Source organism: Thunnus albacares, chromosome 10 (assembly GCF_914725855.1).
Source record: "Thunnus albacares chromosome 10, fThuAlb1.1, whole genome shotgun sequence".
Lineage (NCBI taxonomy): Eukaryota > Metazoa > Chordata > Actinopteri > Scombriformes > Scombridae > Thunnus > Thunnus albacares.
In genome coordinates this window covers 513727-530233 of record NC_058115.1, presented here as the reverse complement: position 1 = coordinate 530233, position 16507 = coordinate 513727, and the positions used below count along the sequence as shown (strand labels likewise).

The following is a 16507-nucleotide window of genomic DNA, read 5'->3' as shown; positions in this document are numbered from 1 at the left end:
GTCCTTCAATGACAACAGACATTTTTGCTGAACGTGAGCCCTGCCCTGACTCAGAACTGAGTCCATCCTATAAAGAAAATTCACTGGTCAGAGGTGTGAAAAAATACACACATACACATGTCAGTTTGTTTCCACACCAGCTGCCACTGTGTGATCATATGACCTACAATACTGTGTTTGTTTGTAGAACAGTTTTTTTTTTTCCAGTTTGTTGTCTTAAAGAGCATGGCAGTGTATGCAAAACTCAGTGCAACATATTGACAAGAACCATGCATCTGGTCTCTGGTTTGTTTTAGCAGATGAACATTATCAAGAGGTTTTCTTTTTTTCTTTCACCACAGACACTGTTGCTCTGTCTCTGAACTTCATTTTAGACTAAATCCTGATGTATAGTTCGTGAGTAATAGTGAGAATGGCTGGAAAACTTTCATATCCATCAATTCCACAATCATTTTTATCATTTGTGTATTTCTGTAGAATACTTTATTTTCTCAAATAAAAAGAGATAGCATCCACTTGCAATGTAATATAAAATACTGGCAGAACCAACCAGTATGGTGATTGCAGTGTGCCACCAGAATATTATAGACTTTTATGGTGTTTAATTATAATAAATCAGTCAACTAAAACATAAAAAATTGTTAGATTTATCAATAAAGACGCTTTAATACAATAAAGCTTATTGTATTAGATTTATTATTAATTTATTATTGCAATAATAACAAGATCATTCAATTTCGTCCAATTAATTATTCTGATTTCTTATTCTGACTTTCAATGAGCAATTAAGAATTACATTTTAAAACAAAATTGCAAAATTAATCTAAAGTATGATTTTCATTTCATTTATCAATGTATTTTATATCATATGCCGTCTCACAATTCATTTGTTTACAGCTTTACAGTTTCCATTTGTGATTGCCTTATTTTAAAGAGCAGTATGCCACCTACAAATTCAATCCCAGATTCTACCCACAGAGAGGCAACCGTAGCTACAGTAGTAATCTGTCCAATCAGAGCACACCTGGTTGCTATGTAGGTTTGACTTGATTTCATTTCAAAGAACCATTTTTAAAAGAAAGAAATCATGGAATGGACACTGTAAACGTTATAGCAGGAGGCACATGAATTCTGAGATGGAATCAGAGGCAGAGACATTAGAAAATGGAATAACAAAGCTGCACGTTTGAAGGTATTTTTATATACATTTTGCAATTTCAAAATTCAATTATTAATTCATAATTTAAAGACAGAATAGGGAAATAAAATGATTAATTATATAATTAAATAATTCAATGATCTTATGATTTTCACAACTTTTTCTTTTACTTTGAGTTTAATAATGAATCAGTTCAATGCAAATCAAATGAATCAATTTTTGGCTTTTTCAAATGTGTCAAATGTGTTAATAGATAGTAATTAAACATTGTAAACTGTAATCAAAAAAAGCAAAATACAACAAGCTATTGTATAAGATTAATGAATGAATGAATGAATAATTCATTATTAGACTGTGTAAGTCTAATTGTTGATTCTGTCTTTAGGATTATTGGCAGTATTTAAAACTAATTACATGTCACAAATTTTAGAATATAAAACAAAACAAAAGAAAATTCAGTGTAAAACAAGAACTAGGTCCTTAAATTGTCTCTGCCTCTTTCAATGTCAAAACTCTGTTTTTGAATCTTCAAAATCAGATTCTCATAAAACCTTCTCTAGACTTGTTTAAATGATCTTCTGGTTCTGGTTGATTTAGGGAAATGTGTTACTTGGAATGTATTTTTTGCATGTTTTACAATCAACACTTGTGTTTTGGGTCAGACAATCTATAACTGAAATTTGACTTGGCAGTTGTTCTGCCCCCCTCTACTCAACGGTATGTGTTTGTTTACACTCCATAGGACACACAGTTGGTTGTTGGGGGTAGGTTAGCTTTATTCTTTCAATCTGATTTGCTTTTGGGGTGCTATTTACAACATTATATACCTAACCAAAAACTAAACTGAACATTTTGGACAAACTGCAGATTGTCACAGCATCGGTACAGTGGAGGTGGACAGCAGTAGTTTGTCTAGAATGCCTGACAGGTCTGACTGAACTCTTTTGAAGCTGAAATCTTCTCACTTTAGTTTTTCCAGACATGTTCATTTGCTGTTATTTGTGTCAAGTGAAACTTTCAACTATGTATGTGTAGAATGTTCTGCACTTTACTATATTGAAATGTGGCACATGATACGATATCTGGACCACATAAGCCAAGCTATTACCATTCTTCACTGTCTTGTTATGATGGTCCAACAACATCTCTGTCAAAGACACTGAGGCCTCTAGTTTAAAGACGTATGCTCTGGCAGAAAGACCAGTGATAGACCAGTGTGCAAGAACAGCAGTGACAAGACTGAGTATATAGAGCTCCATCAAATTAAAGAGCTGCATTGTTTCGCTCATCTGCCATCTCAGCTCCTCATATTATGACCCTCAACATAGTCATAACTTTTATGAGATCAGTCCTCCTTCATACACAGTAGTCATATCTACTGAGGTCATTAAGAAACACTTGTTCATTCATCTAAAGCTGTACTAATCAGTGTTTTATATTAACAGTGGATAAAAGACTGGTGTGAAAAAAGTTGCTACTAGTGATAAACCCACAGAGAATTATCACCGGACACTGCAGCTTCCAGTCCCCAAAAATCTAATAATACTGCTGTACAAAGAAGTAAATGTGTCTCCTACACAGATGCATGCTGCTGTGGTGGCTTATTTTAAGTTATAATCATTTAGATTTCAGTCCTAGTTGAATAGGTGACACCCTTGTTGTGTTACTGGTGGTATCAACATGTGTGGTTTGCTACTACAGCAAACACTCACTGAGCAGATTCTTTGCTAGAAATACAAAGACGAGTACTGGTGCATCTGTTTGCTGCACAGCTAAGAAAACTAAATAAAGCTAAATAAGGAAACCAGTCAATAATCTCCATCAAGTCACAAGCAAGCGTGATCTGATTACATGCTGCTCAAGTAGTTTTCCACATAACAGCAGGATACAGTAAAGTTGGTTACTTTGCTTAAGAGTTGGGGGTGTGCAGTCTGTCACACTTTTAATGTGAAGTAGTGTCAATGGGATGGTGGGCTTGCATTAGCAGTAACACAGCTCTGATACGGAGTTAGGAGGGTCACCAGTAAACAGTGAGAGTAATACAATAATGTTCGATTAAATGCTGCATTGTTTCCTGTGACTACCTTGTGTCTAAGTAGGTAATTTGAACCCCACCGAGGAATGGATTCATATTTTAAATGTTCCTATGACATTTCTCTGACATCAGAATTGTATTTATAGCCATACTTTCTTCTTTTAATTTATCATATAGTAACTGGAGATTCAATGGATCACAAAACTCACGGTTTGGGTCATATTATGGTTTTCGGTCACGGATTGTATCATTTTCAGATCAGAAAAAAAGTGTGTATATGTGTGTGTGTGTGTGTGTGTGTGTGTGTGGGGGGGGGGGCGGGGGGGGGGGGGGGGGGGGGGGGCTTAAATGAAAAAAAACATTCAAGATGTCCAATGTTTAAATAAAATCTTAAAATATATAACATATTCAATACTCAATTGTTAAATCAAATTGCAATATGAGGCATGATACCTTCTTCCTTTAAACATGCTAGTGAATGGAAAAAATAGCCTCAGATCACGTCATCGAAACTTGATGATAACTTACAAACATGAACATGTCTTGTCCTGCACCTTAGTTTGTTGAACAAGTCACCAAATAAATATTCAACGTGCATACAAAGGTGGAGAGAGGGAGCCCAGTCAGTGGGCCATGTGGCAGCTTGTGTACTGTGTGTTTCTACACTGGGATCGGTAGGTTTCGGTTTACTTCTTTTCGAAGGGAGGGTGAAGATTGCTTTTTAACTTTGGTTTATCTTGGGTTGATTTTTAACTATTGTCCCTGTTGTAGATACCCCCCCCTGAAACATCTGTTTCTCCTTTCTTCCTCTCTTTCGGGCTTACTTTTATATGTGTTACTCCTTTTATCCCCTGGACCTTTCCTTGGGGACGTCACAGTCAGTTAGCAGCTAGCCAGCCAATTAGCTGCTCAGCTGCAGTGTATTAAACAGCATAACTGAAACATACCTGAAAATGTCAATTCGGACCCATTAGATGCTAGTTTGGTTGTTGCTCTTCAAAATCCCTGTCAGTGACACACTGTCTGCCCATGACTTATAGCTAAAGCAGTTTGTTTACTTTGTTTCCAATGAGACCTTAAATTTTGCAATTAATCAGTGGTTCACATGCGTGCCAAACCATGGGGGGTGATCTGTACTGATCGTGGATCAACTATGTTCTGTTACACCATTAATAGTAACCTAGGGTCTGTCATACCTACGCAACAGGGAGTTTATATTTTCTGACATAGTATCAGTATGATAATACAGGGACTGTGTGTCCTATCCAGAGTCTCTAGGTAACAGGGAGAGTATATGGAATATTCATAACAGAGCCAACACAGTTACCACCAGTTTGCCAGAGCAAAACTAACGGCCTGAGTGTTCCTTTGACAACCAAATACTGGTGGGAGAACTCCACACCAACTTTAATCTGAAAAGTCCACTATCTGGTAATAAGGTCTTAGGTCACAGAGTCTGGGGTCACATTTTTGATACAGTTTCAATCAATTATTTTTCATTTGGGTGCACCAAGACACACATCGTTCCCTTTACAGAAGTAGGCAATGTAAAGAATTAGAAAGGGACTGTGCTCATTTGATCTTTATCTAAGAATAGCCTGTACAGTTCAGACACATCATGTCTCAGTAGAAATGATTTAACTGCCATACTTCATGCTGAGGACACTGGTCTGTTGACAGGCATCACTGTTTACAATGTCCAGCTGACGCAGTGTGTTTCAGCCTACCCACTCACACATATCCACTTCCATTCTGTTCAACATGCAGTCCTGGTACTGTCGAAGGGAGCCATAGCTAGTGCAGATTAGGATACTTCAGGCAGAATCTGTTGAATGCATCGTATATGGCCTGTCTGGAAATAAAACGCATATCAGATACCAATTCTAAAACAACAACAACACAGAAAAGGTAGCATGACAAAGAAAAAAATCATGTACAAAAATGTTTGTAGTTTGTGATGTTTGTTTCAGTGTATTCTTTGGCTGAGAATGCAATACAGTTTGGAGTGTATTAATTTATGCTGACAATCTGCAGCTACAACATGAACATTACATTAGCAGCAGAAGATATGTTAATTAAATGTATCAGACACATTGAAAGCTGTAGCCTTCTTAGATTTGCACACATTATTTTCACAAGCTACTTCACAACTATATGATAGGATATGAAGATGATCCTCACTCCTGATATTGGCCTGGCACAACTAAACCATCACCAGCACTACCAAACACAAATTTCCTTACTTTTTGTGCTAAGTTTACAAAAACACACCCTACACTCCTGAATGTAGAGTGATGTTGGATAGTGGTGCGAATACAGACACCAGCTTGCAGAGAGCCAAACCTTTCATTTTGGCCTTTTATCAAGTATCCTGGGGCATTTAAGGGCAGGTTTGGGTTTTTTTCTGTCTTAATACAATACTCATGTGCCATTATGTCTGTGGAAATGGGTCTTGCTTGCAGTAACAATTCCTGTTCTCCATACTGCTCCTGAAGCTATTCTCTTTCTTCACACCAAGTTGTTTTGTGTTTGTATATTTTGTAACACAGTTTGTTCTACTTAGTGTAAAAAGCTGCAGTGAACAATAACGGATGATCAGCAAGTGGTGAGCTGAAATAATCTGCACAATACATCTGAACTTTCCATCATCAACAAACGCTCATTTCCTTGGAAGCACATGTCACTATGAAAACTCCCAGTAGCAGCCCCTCAGTGGCTTTCTAAGTATAGCAAATAATCACTAGATACACTATATTTACCCTATGCCATTTTAGTTATGTCTGAATTCAAAGTGTGTAAATTTATCCACTGTATAGTGCCCTCCAAAATGCCACAATGGAACCAAAAAAGTAGTGTCCATGCCATGTACATGACTTTCTGCTTACAATCCCACAGTGCAATGCACCACATTTTATAGATGCAAAAATAACTTATGCACCTCCACAAGTGAACGTGGTGATGCAAAATGATGACGATTAGTGAGTGTCCTAAATCTCAATTTATGACTCACTATTGAGTAAACTGCTAAGTGTCTGTTATATAGGGAGCAGTGAGTGACTGCATAAGGTTACTAACAAGTCAGTGTTACCTGAAGACATTCTGCTTAAACAGATAAGCACTTATGTGTCCTCCATTCAGGTATCTGACTTCACACCCTGGCCAAATCTCCTGCAGACTGAGGACCCCAGTACGAGGGATGTAGGCATCTTCTTTGGCCTGGATCACGATGATGAGACTGGTGTCTACAGGAACTATGACAGAAGGAATGACAGATACCATTTATCAGCAGTGGGAAAAACTACGGGTGCACGGTGTATATGTGTGGCTCCGTCAAAGGTTTGCACTGATAATTTTCTTAGTAGCCCAATGATATAGGAGGTAAAAACTACCTGAGTAATACTGTGTGTATGTACTGTAGATATATAGCCTGCCACTTGTAATGCTGTTTGTCTGATGAAGTTCTCAGTGTGACTGAAACATTTCTTTAGTAAATTTGCTTGGAGGTGTGCTTTTTTGATCCAGCACCTGTTGAAGGATTTTTGGATGTTTGCTTTCTTTTGTCCTATTTATGTTATGATACAAATCAGAAACATTGCCTGTATATAGGTTTGCCTGCACTGTAACACCAACCAGAGAAGTTGGCCATGTGTGTACATTCGTCCATCACTCCCTTCATGAAGCTTATAGACTCCCTGTATAATGATGGCCGACAGCATTTGGCTGAATCTGTCTTCTTCACATGCAATGCGTTCTTGGCATGAATGCTTCTGCGATGAAACATAAGAGATGAAACAGTGTCACTGGAACAAGTAACAGTAGGATACTGACAATAACAACAAAATTAGTGAAACAAAAACATACACGTACATTATTGCGAGTGTACTTCCTGCATAGTGTGGAGATTAGATGTGATTGCAATAGTACGATTCATGAGTAAAGTATCCTCTCCACGTCCCAATATTTTGTTAAGTTATGATACCTGTAAATCACTACCACCAAAAAGTTGAAAACAAAATATAAAATTGTGGAAAGCAAAGATTGTCTGTTGTTGGTCAACAATGAGTCATTTATCTGTTACATAGAGTTTCTACATACAAATCCCTTTGTCAGATTCATGTCTGATATACAACCCTACAACCTATGTCCATGTCCATAGTTTCACATACTGTACCCAAACAGGTTTTTACTGATGAACAACTGCAAATGCTGTTTATAGTAACTCATGCTAAAAGTTGATTGGCTGATTGCAGATTTTTTTCTGGAGTGGAGGAAAGACTACATCCTGTCAGATCACATTGCAAACATCAAGTGTGAAAAACATCTTGTTGATCAGACTGGGCATAAGTGAGTTATAGCCATAACTCTGGCAAAATTCCATCAAATCTGTCATGTTCCTTTTGGGTTGTTAAAACTACTAACACACTTTATGTTGGGTTTTCTTTTAATTTTTCACCCATCTATGGATCAACTCTTTTCAGTGAAAAAAAACAGTGTTCGAGCAAGTATTCTAACAATTATATTTATCAGTACAATGTGCTAGGAGCCCTAATGATAGATTAGATAGATAGGTGTTTAAATATATTCAACTTACCAATGTATATGTAAGTTATAGATATATGGAACATATGTCCAGGAAACTATAAATGTGTAACTTGCACATGTATTTTCAATATATCAAAGGGAGAAAAAGTGGATATTACAAATATAAACATAATATGTGAAGCCTTGTCCTTCAATTGATTACCTTGGTAGAGTGTCTAAGTTAATTCCACTGCTGTTCACTGATGATAATAATTGGTCTACTTTGTCTCCAGGGCCTCCAATCAACAGGCCTCGACCAGCCTCAGCTTCCCCCCCAGCCTTGCAGTACTTGGCCTCTGATGCGTTGTCATCTCCAGACAAGCCCAGCAGATGCTCTAAAGAGTCCACACTACCTGGAGAGTTCTTCACAAGTTCTTGACCCATCTTAAAGGAATCAGCCTGATAAATGTGGACACACAGACCAAAAGACAGACACATTGTACTTTTTGAGGCTCATATGTGTTAATGTATGTGTTATATGTGTTCATGTATGTGTTTGTTAATAGGGGATTAGTTCTCCAGCAGAATCCTTTTACTATACTTTTATGCTTGCTTTGATCAGCAGCCAGCAAGCAAGAACAGCTAAAACAGAGGTTAATGGATAGGTTGGTGCACCTTCCACAACTATCACCCTTTCTGAGCATGATGTTAAGAGGGCTTTCAAGCAACACCAAGAAAGCAGCAGGACCAGACAGTATCAATGGGTGGGTCCTAAAACTATGTGCTGACCAACTTGCGCCAGTGTTCACAATGATATTCAACCTGTCCTTGGCTCTGTCTGTCATTCCCATGTGCTTCAAGAAGTCCACCATCATTTCTGTGCCCACAAAAACAAGACCCGCCTGCCTGAATGACTCCTGCCCAGTGGCACTCACCTCTGTAGTGATGAAGTGCTTTGAATGGCTGCTGCACTCCCTGTACACACATGATTGTGTAGCCATTTTCAACTCCAACACCATCATCAAGTTAGCTGATGACACAGCTGTGTTGGGCCTGATCACAGATAACAATGAAAAGGCCTACCTGAAGGAAGTAGACAACCTGACCCACTGGTGTCAGGACAACAACCTACTCCTGAACATCAGAAAGACTAAGGAACTGATAGTGTACTTTGGGAAGAAGCAGGGAAGGAACTACGCCCCCCTTAATATCAACGGGTCCTTGGTGGACAGCTTCAAGTACCTTGGTGTCCACATCACCAAGGGCCTGACCTGGGTGCTGCATACTGACTCAGTGATGAGAAAGGCAAAGCAGAGACTGTTTCACCTCGGACGCTTGAGGAAATTCTAGGTATCCCCCCAAATACTGAGGTATTTCTACTCCTGCGCCAGTATGATGCTAATCGTTTTAGCATCTTCCATTCATTTACATGAAACGGTTAGCATTAGCTTTTCTATTCAAAACTTTTGAGCTTATTATCAACTCCGTGATTAATACAGATTTGGATAGTGTACCCAAGTCTGCTAGTTAGCTTAAGTAACTTTCATACCACATCAGGCTAATTTGAATTCTCATTCTAGCTAAAAGCAAAGAGAAGTGCAGTGCATTTGGGGCGGCTGTGGCTCAGGAGGTAGAGCAGTCATCCACTAATCGGAAGATCAGCGGTTCGATTCCTGGCTCCTCCAGACACTTAACCCCAAAATTGCTCCTGATCAGTGTATGAATGTGTGTGAATGGTTAGCTTTCTCTGATGGGCAGGTTGGGACCTTCCATGGTAGCCCCTGTACCCATTCAGCGTATGAATGTGTGTGAATGGGTGAATGTGATTCGTAGTGTAAAAAGCGCTTTGAGTGGTCGGAAGACTAGAAAGGCGCTATACAAGTACAGTCCATTTACCATTGTTTTCTCATGGGGGAGATGTAAGTAAGTGTTGGGAAATCAGCTTGGCCAGATAGCCACGTCAATCATCTTTCTCTTAAATATGATTAGGCAGGTATTTATTAAGTAATAAATTTTCTAGTTTAGCCCTATGGAGCTATTTCCCTATCTTTATTCAAGAGCGTGGTATATCAATTTGAGAGCATAATTTATTGATTTCACGTTCAGATTTTGTAATTTGTCCCTCAAAACCCTGCCCTTGCACTCAAATATAATGTTGCTTGCACAGATTTCCTGCGCTCAAGCTTCAGCTCTTCTCCTTGCACTGAAACTTCTGCTCTCAGATTTCTCCTCTGCTCTTGGACTTTTTGTGCAACAACCGTGTCAAAATCCCCAAACCAATAGAAGGCCAGGTTTAGTGTTGACCAATGAAATGATCCTTGCCTCCTTGCGAGCTTGTTCACTTTACTTCTTAGAGCGTCCCGTCTGGGCGGGTACTCTTTAAGTGGGTTCATCCACTCCCGCCCTCAGGGCTTTATAAAATGTACTTCCCTTGCTTTATTTATGACTTTTGGAATAAAAGGATGGTTCATTTATACACCAGCACCCGTGATTTTTACTATAGTAGCTGCGTACAGTATTATAGTAGCCGCATGGCACAGTGCCCGCCTGTTGGTGTGCTGGAGGAGAAAACGATGTCATCTTCATCATAAACGTTTCTATGGTTACGCCCGTGCGAGAAGGTGAGATGGTCGCTTGAACTTCATTTTTTATATGAAAAATTGAAGTGATAAGCGTTATAAGGACCCACAGTTGTAGTTTTACTTCCTTTTGGGACCCACAGTTGTAGTTTCCTCAAGCTGGTTAGCCACTGACACAGTTAGCTTAGCCTGTTAGCACCTGCTACTACTATCATGTCAAAAGCTATGTCCTGTGGCTCAGGAGGTTGAGCAGGTTGTCCACTAATTGGAAGATCAGCGGTTCAATTCCTGGCTCCTCCAGTCCACATGCCGACGTGTCCTTGGGCAAGATATTTAACCCCAAATTGCTCCTGATGGCTGTGCAATCAGTGTATGAATGTGTGTGAATGGTTAGTTTCCTCTGATGGGCAGGTTGGGACCTTGCATGGTAGCCTTGTTCCCATTCAGCGTATGTGTGAATAGGTGAATGTGATTTGTAGTGTAAAAGTGCTTTGAGTGGTTGGAAGACTAGAAAGGTGCTATACAAGTACAGTCCATTTACTTTTTAGGTGTTTACTATATGCACATTAGATCCCAAATTACATGATTAATAGCCTGATTAATAGCATGATTAATTTGCCTTTCCAGGGGCTTTAAAGCCAGTTGTGCTGCCCTGGTTCTTATGAGAAATTTAAACACTACATAACAATTGAACATTTTTAATCACTATGTAAGAGAATGAGTAAGGGATCTTCATGAACAGTTGAAGGACAACATACCCCACAGTACTCCAACAGCTTAATGATCTCTTCATACACTGAATTAATGGCATACTGCTTCTCCAGCTCTGTCCAGTTCACTGCTTTACTCAGCACACCCTACAAACACACACACACACACACACACACACACACACACACACACAGTGTGACAGGGTCATATAGGAGGACAATATGTGGTAGCAAACACACATACACACAGAGCTACTGTGCTCCAGTTTTAGTCAAGAAAAAACAACCACAATCTGAACCAATTCATCCTCACATTAAGGGATAGGTTCACATTTTTTCAAATATATTTTAAAACAATACTCACATGCCTGTATGTACATTTAAAGAGTTATTGGTCACTGTAATAATTCCTCCTATCCATGCTGGCTCTCACTGTAAATAATAGGTAATAAAATCCACAGTCCTTGTTCTGTGCAAATAAGTGTTCTTAGGTTCAGCTGAAACATTAGGATTCAGCAGTCTGACTTTGACAAATCTACAGGGTATCTTCCAAAGTTACAATGTTGTTAGTATGATAACCACACTGTTTCCACAAAGGGGGAACTTGATACTAAAAAGACTAACTTTGGAAGATACCGTCTAGATTTGTCTAACTCAAACTGTTGAAGCCTCATATTAGCTTCAGCTGAACTTTAGAATGCATTTTTGCACAGAACAAGGACTGTGGATTTTGTGCCACATTACTTACACTCAAAGCAGTAAGGAGAAAACACTTACAGAACCTCTACTAAAGTGTTTGGTTATGAAGTCAACCCTAATGCTGCAGTAATAAGTCTTCTGAATTATTCATGTCAGGTAGAAAGGGTGTGTTACCGTGGTGAAGACACTTGAGGCAGTGGACCAGGACAGACAGGGAATCAGAGGGATGGGCTTCGGCCAGTTAGTCACTGCCAGGGATGCCATCTGCACACACACAGAGAAGGATTAAGCATTATTTTGGAATTGTATTTTTATGCGGACTTGCATGTAAGACATTTATTATCATGTTTAAAGCAAGATGCTGGTGACTATGGGTCTCCAGGATAACAAGCATGTTGGCTACTTATTTAGTGCAAAACTGGGAGAATATATGGATTTGATAAGAGGAAAGTGATGTGAAAACTGCATTAACATATGAAATGACAGCATGTGTGTTGTTTTGGTGACTCACATATCCTCCCATGGAGATGCCAGTCATTCCTAGAGGCCAGTATCCCTCTCTCTCCAGCCAACGGAGAAGCACTGTGGACTCCAGGATCAAAGCCCCTCCCATCACAAACAGGTCTGACACATTCTTTAAACTGGACCGCCTAAAATGCTCACAAATAATGTCCCTGTTTACTTTACATTTAATTAATCCCAGCAATCTATCTTAGTATTTGATTATCACCCCCTCCAGTCTTGCAGGTGGCTCTGAGCAGTTAATAGCTTGTTTCTTCACAGAGGATGGCAGCTGTAGTTAGCCTGAATTCACATCAGTTAGAATAGATTCCAAAATTGACCCTGAGTCATGAGAAAAAACACATCAAACCATCCATAGAAACTTCTCAAATCACCCCTGTAGGATAGTCCACTTCTATGCTGATCCCCACTGCTTTACCAAATAAATAGTTAAATATATCAATCAATCAATCAATCAATCAATCTTTATTTATATAGCGCCATATCACAACAGAAGTCATCTCAAGGCACTTTTCACATTTCACAAATATAATACTTCCAATGGAACTTTGAAGCTATGGAGATGACAGCGCAACACAGAAATAGTGTATTTAGCTTTATTGTGGAGAAAGAATGAGTTTGGAACACACTGAATATACATATATCAACATGGGAGAGGTCAGTTACGCTTCAGGAGTGGTTTGAGAAGTTTGTTATGATACTTTTTTTGCTGCATCTCCATTGGGATCCATTGTAAGTGCTGTGAATCCATGCTGTCTTCTGCGAAGGCGCAAGCTACAAATTTCCTCTCCCAGATTTTCAACACAAGGCAGGGTATTGAATGTCAATACATTTTTCATACAGAGTATCAAAAACTATCGAATACTAAAAGCTGAATATCTGGTTAGATTCATAATTGACATGACATGTAATTTGAGAGCTTTTTTGTTCAATGAAAAAAAAAGATTTTTTAGAAAAAAAACATGTTTATACTTCTCAATGTGAGGGAAAAAGTAGTTTTGATATCTGCATCAGCACAAGCATACATTTCAAACAATACCCAGTCCAACCTGCCAAACTCTCACTAGTAACAAACAATAGCAATCAGAGATTGATTGTGTGCTTGAACACACAATGAAGTGGTGAAGACAAAATGGGACATCTCATTCTGCCCAAGATCCCAAATACCCAAGCAGTAGTGTTGTGATTTTTGTATATGTGTGATGCTGAGGTATCAAACATATGCAGCAAGTTACAGACAAAACAACTTATTCAAAAATAAATTACAAACCTAATGCAAGTTGTAATTCTGCTTCCACACAATTAGATTGCAATTTTTGACATTAACATGAAAAATATGAATATCAGATGATATGTTGTTAAAATCTCAATATCTGTATTAGTCAAAAGAATACATAATATTTTGGGCTTTACTGTATTTATACAAACTTTCTGTCTGTATTTGAACCACAAATAACCAATGTTACTGACAATGCACATGTTTGTTGTACTAAAGACATGCTCTGCCAGTCAGTTATATTACAAAGAGCACAATCATCATCAGATCCTGGCAAACTAAGGGCTGTTTAGATTTCTTCTTTTCAGATTTTAAAACCAAAATACAAAGTCAAAACAGTTAGCTTGTTGGCAAGTCACTACTTACAGCCGTATGATGACATGTAAGTAGCCATCAAATGCATCCTGAGCCCTTGTCAGGCATCTAAGTTTTGAAAATTCTTCATTTTTAAAACCGAAAAGCCCACTCTGGTCCACTTTGGGAAATCAAAAACCCAAATAGGTTACTAGTGTGTGATGGGGTGTTAACTTACAGTTGGTCTTTGGGTTTACGATAGCCATGTAAAAGGTTAGTCAAGGAATAGAAAATATTTTCACAGATAACATACCAATTTCCATGACATCAGATAAAGATAACAAGAAGACATAATCATATAAACAGACGACAGAATTATGATGTATATCAGAAGATTTCTTAATTCTCTCTTCTACCCACTTCCATGTATGTGCATGCTGCAAGCAAACAAATACACTCTTTAATATTTATTGATTATGCTTGCAAATTATTGATTGTGCCTGCAAACCTGTTAGCCTACTATATGTTCAAGGTATTAGATTAACACTGAATATACACACTTAATGGAACACCACACTAATTTTACGCAAGAAAGTCAGTTTACATGTCATGGGGAGTACTTCAGCCTGTGAAAACAGTTGTATAATGTCTTCTGTGGCTCTGAAAGAGCTTTGTCAAGTCTGATGTGAAAAAAGTGAAGGGGTCTGAATACTTTCTGAATGCACTGTATCCCAGCTTGACCTTGGAGACTGTAAATCTATATGCCTAAAAGCCTGTGTTTCAAATCAGACATGTGGAGTTTAAAATACATTGGGATATTATATTAGTCTAATGAAGTATTGCATTATGGGCATTAGTGTTTTTGGGGTGTGACCCACACTAGGAACTAAAAGTTAGAATATCCTCATTTTTTGTCTGTTTTGGGTATCATAACTCGACGTGATGGAAGCGCAACATTAAACCACTGAAGTGCCCCTTTAAAGCAGCAGTAACCTGTCATGTGACCATTTACCATTTGTCATACTACTTACTAGCTGAAGTTCCAAATGATCAAACCAGAAAAATGCTATAATTTATGATTTAAGCTTGTATCTTTTCAAATTCAAACAGCACACAAATGTTTCAGAGAATAATATAACCTTTTATAGATATGGTTATAATTTTATTCTACATTATCAAAACTATACACAGCTAAAAGTGCCATAGTATAAGTTAAAGCACAGTAGGATGCAGACAATATAGGGTACCAGGGGCTGTCCATGAGAATTATTTTCGAGGGAAATTAACAAAAAAACAGCAGATGTGAAAAAACAAGAGAAGGATATAATAAGGGTTCTCCAGAAGCAGTGAAGCCATTCCTGTCTCTTTAATCATGGGCCTGGCCATCAGGGTCCTCCGACGCCAGAAAAACTACACACACACACACACACACACACACACACACACACACACACACACACACACACACACACACACACACACACACACACACACACACACACACACACACACACACACACACACACACACACCAATGACACCAGTTCTTTTCATGTTAATACATGGAAACTGAAACAGTACATATACCAATCCTCCACTATATTCATCAGTGTTGCACAAAGATAACCATAAAGCATTTTTGCTTCTATAAAAGAAGACTGACTTGTCCACTGATTTTCAATATTTGTTCAGACAGGCTCAGTGGGCATATTTATTAAATAGGTAGTACAGTCATTAACTAACATGTCTTACATAATTATATAGTAATAACTGGCTAAAAATGTGTTTATCTGTAGGACGTAGCAGGAAATAACATAGTAGTAGCTAATCATTTGTCACTAAACAATTCTAAAAAGCATAAATACTCAAAGTTCCCCTCCATTCAAAAATATTTTCTTCTTGTTCCTACAGTTGGATGTTTGAGCTTCACACTGTGCAGAGTTTGACACTGGAGGGCTGTCATGTTTATTTGTTGAAGGTGGAAATTTATCTGTGCTTATTGAAAATCTGGGGGTGGGCCTATGAGCTTGATTTGTGACATCACGATTAGTTTGGAGACAATCCTGGTCCAATATTCAACTTACACAAGAGTGATGTGGAAACTTGAAGCCTCCAGTGCACATACACTGAGAATGGACTTTACAGTAAAGTAAGACGGGGGCACTTTTAGGTCTTGAAAAAGATCTAGGGCTAAGCCAAATTTGTCCAGGAGTTGATACGACTTGATGTAGACCTAAGAGAGAAAACATGTTTTTGGGCGACCTGGCCCTAGTTAAGAGGCCTAGATGTATCTGTGGAACAAAGAAGTTAATTTCTGTGAAGAACCAACTATCAAGTCCCAAAACACAATAATACCACTTCCTGTTTGTGCTTAATGATAGACCTATTTGTCTTATCAGGCAACACACACACACACACTATGGTACAATAAAAAGTGTTTCTATAAGGATTTAAGGCTGTGTTCAGTATATGGAAACACGGATGCATGCGGTAATGTCACTGCAGCAAATATTGAGAAAAACAGTTAAGCAGCAAAACTGTAATTTAAGATAACAAACTTGACAGGAGACCGTGAGTAGACTTTTAGCTACTTGTGATAAAAATGCCCAGACAACTCTGACAGACTTCCGGATTCATACTGAGAAGGGCCTCTTATTGTATAAACCAAGAAAAAGATCTGTTGGATGTGTATAAGAACATCTGAACAATACT

General features: G+C 38.4%; 1 protein-coding gene across 2 annotated transcripts in view; it reads right to left on the bottom strand.

Annotated features, from left to right (window-relative positions):
• Positions 1-4761: 4761 nt before the first annotated feature.
• abhd18 (abhydrolase domain containing 18) overlaps positions 4762-16507 on the bottom strand; it is a 28277-nt gene continuing 16531 nt past the window's right edge. For both annotated transcript variants that reach the window (XM_044363487.1, XM_044363486.1), the window contains exons 6-14: positions 15121-15205; positions 14034-14061; positions 12215-12353; positions 11878-11967; positions 11053-11151; positions 7939-8174; positions 6825-6961; positions 6283-6445; positions 4762-5046 (exon numbers count right to left, since the gene is read on the bottom strand). In XM_044363487.1, coding sequence (XP_044219422.1) covers positions 4989-5046; positions 6283-6445; positions 6825-6961; positions 7939-8174; positions 11053-11151; positions 11878-11967; positions 12215-12353; positions 14034-14061; positions 15121-15205 — 1035 coding nt within the window. In that variant the 3' untranslated portion in view covers positions 4762-4988. The remainder of the gene's footprint in view (positions 5047-6282; positions 6446-6824; positions 6962-7938; positions 8175-11052; positions 11152-11877; positions 11968-12214; positions 12354-14033; positions 14062-15120; positions 15206-16507) is intronic.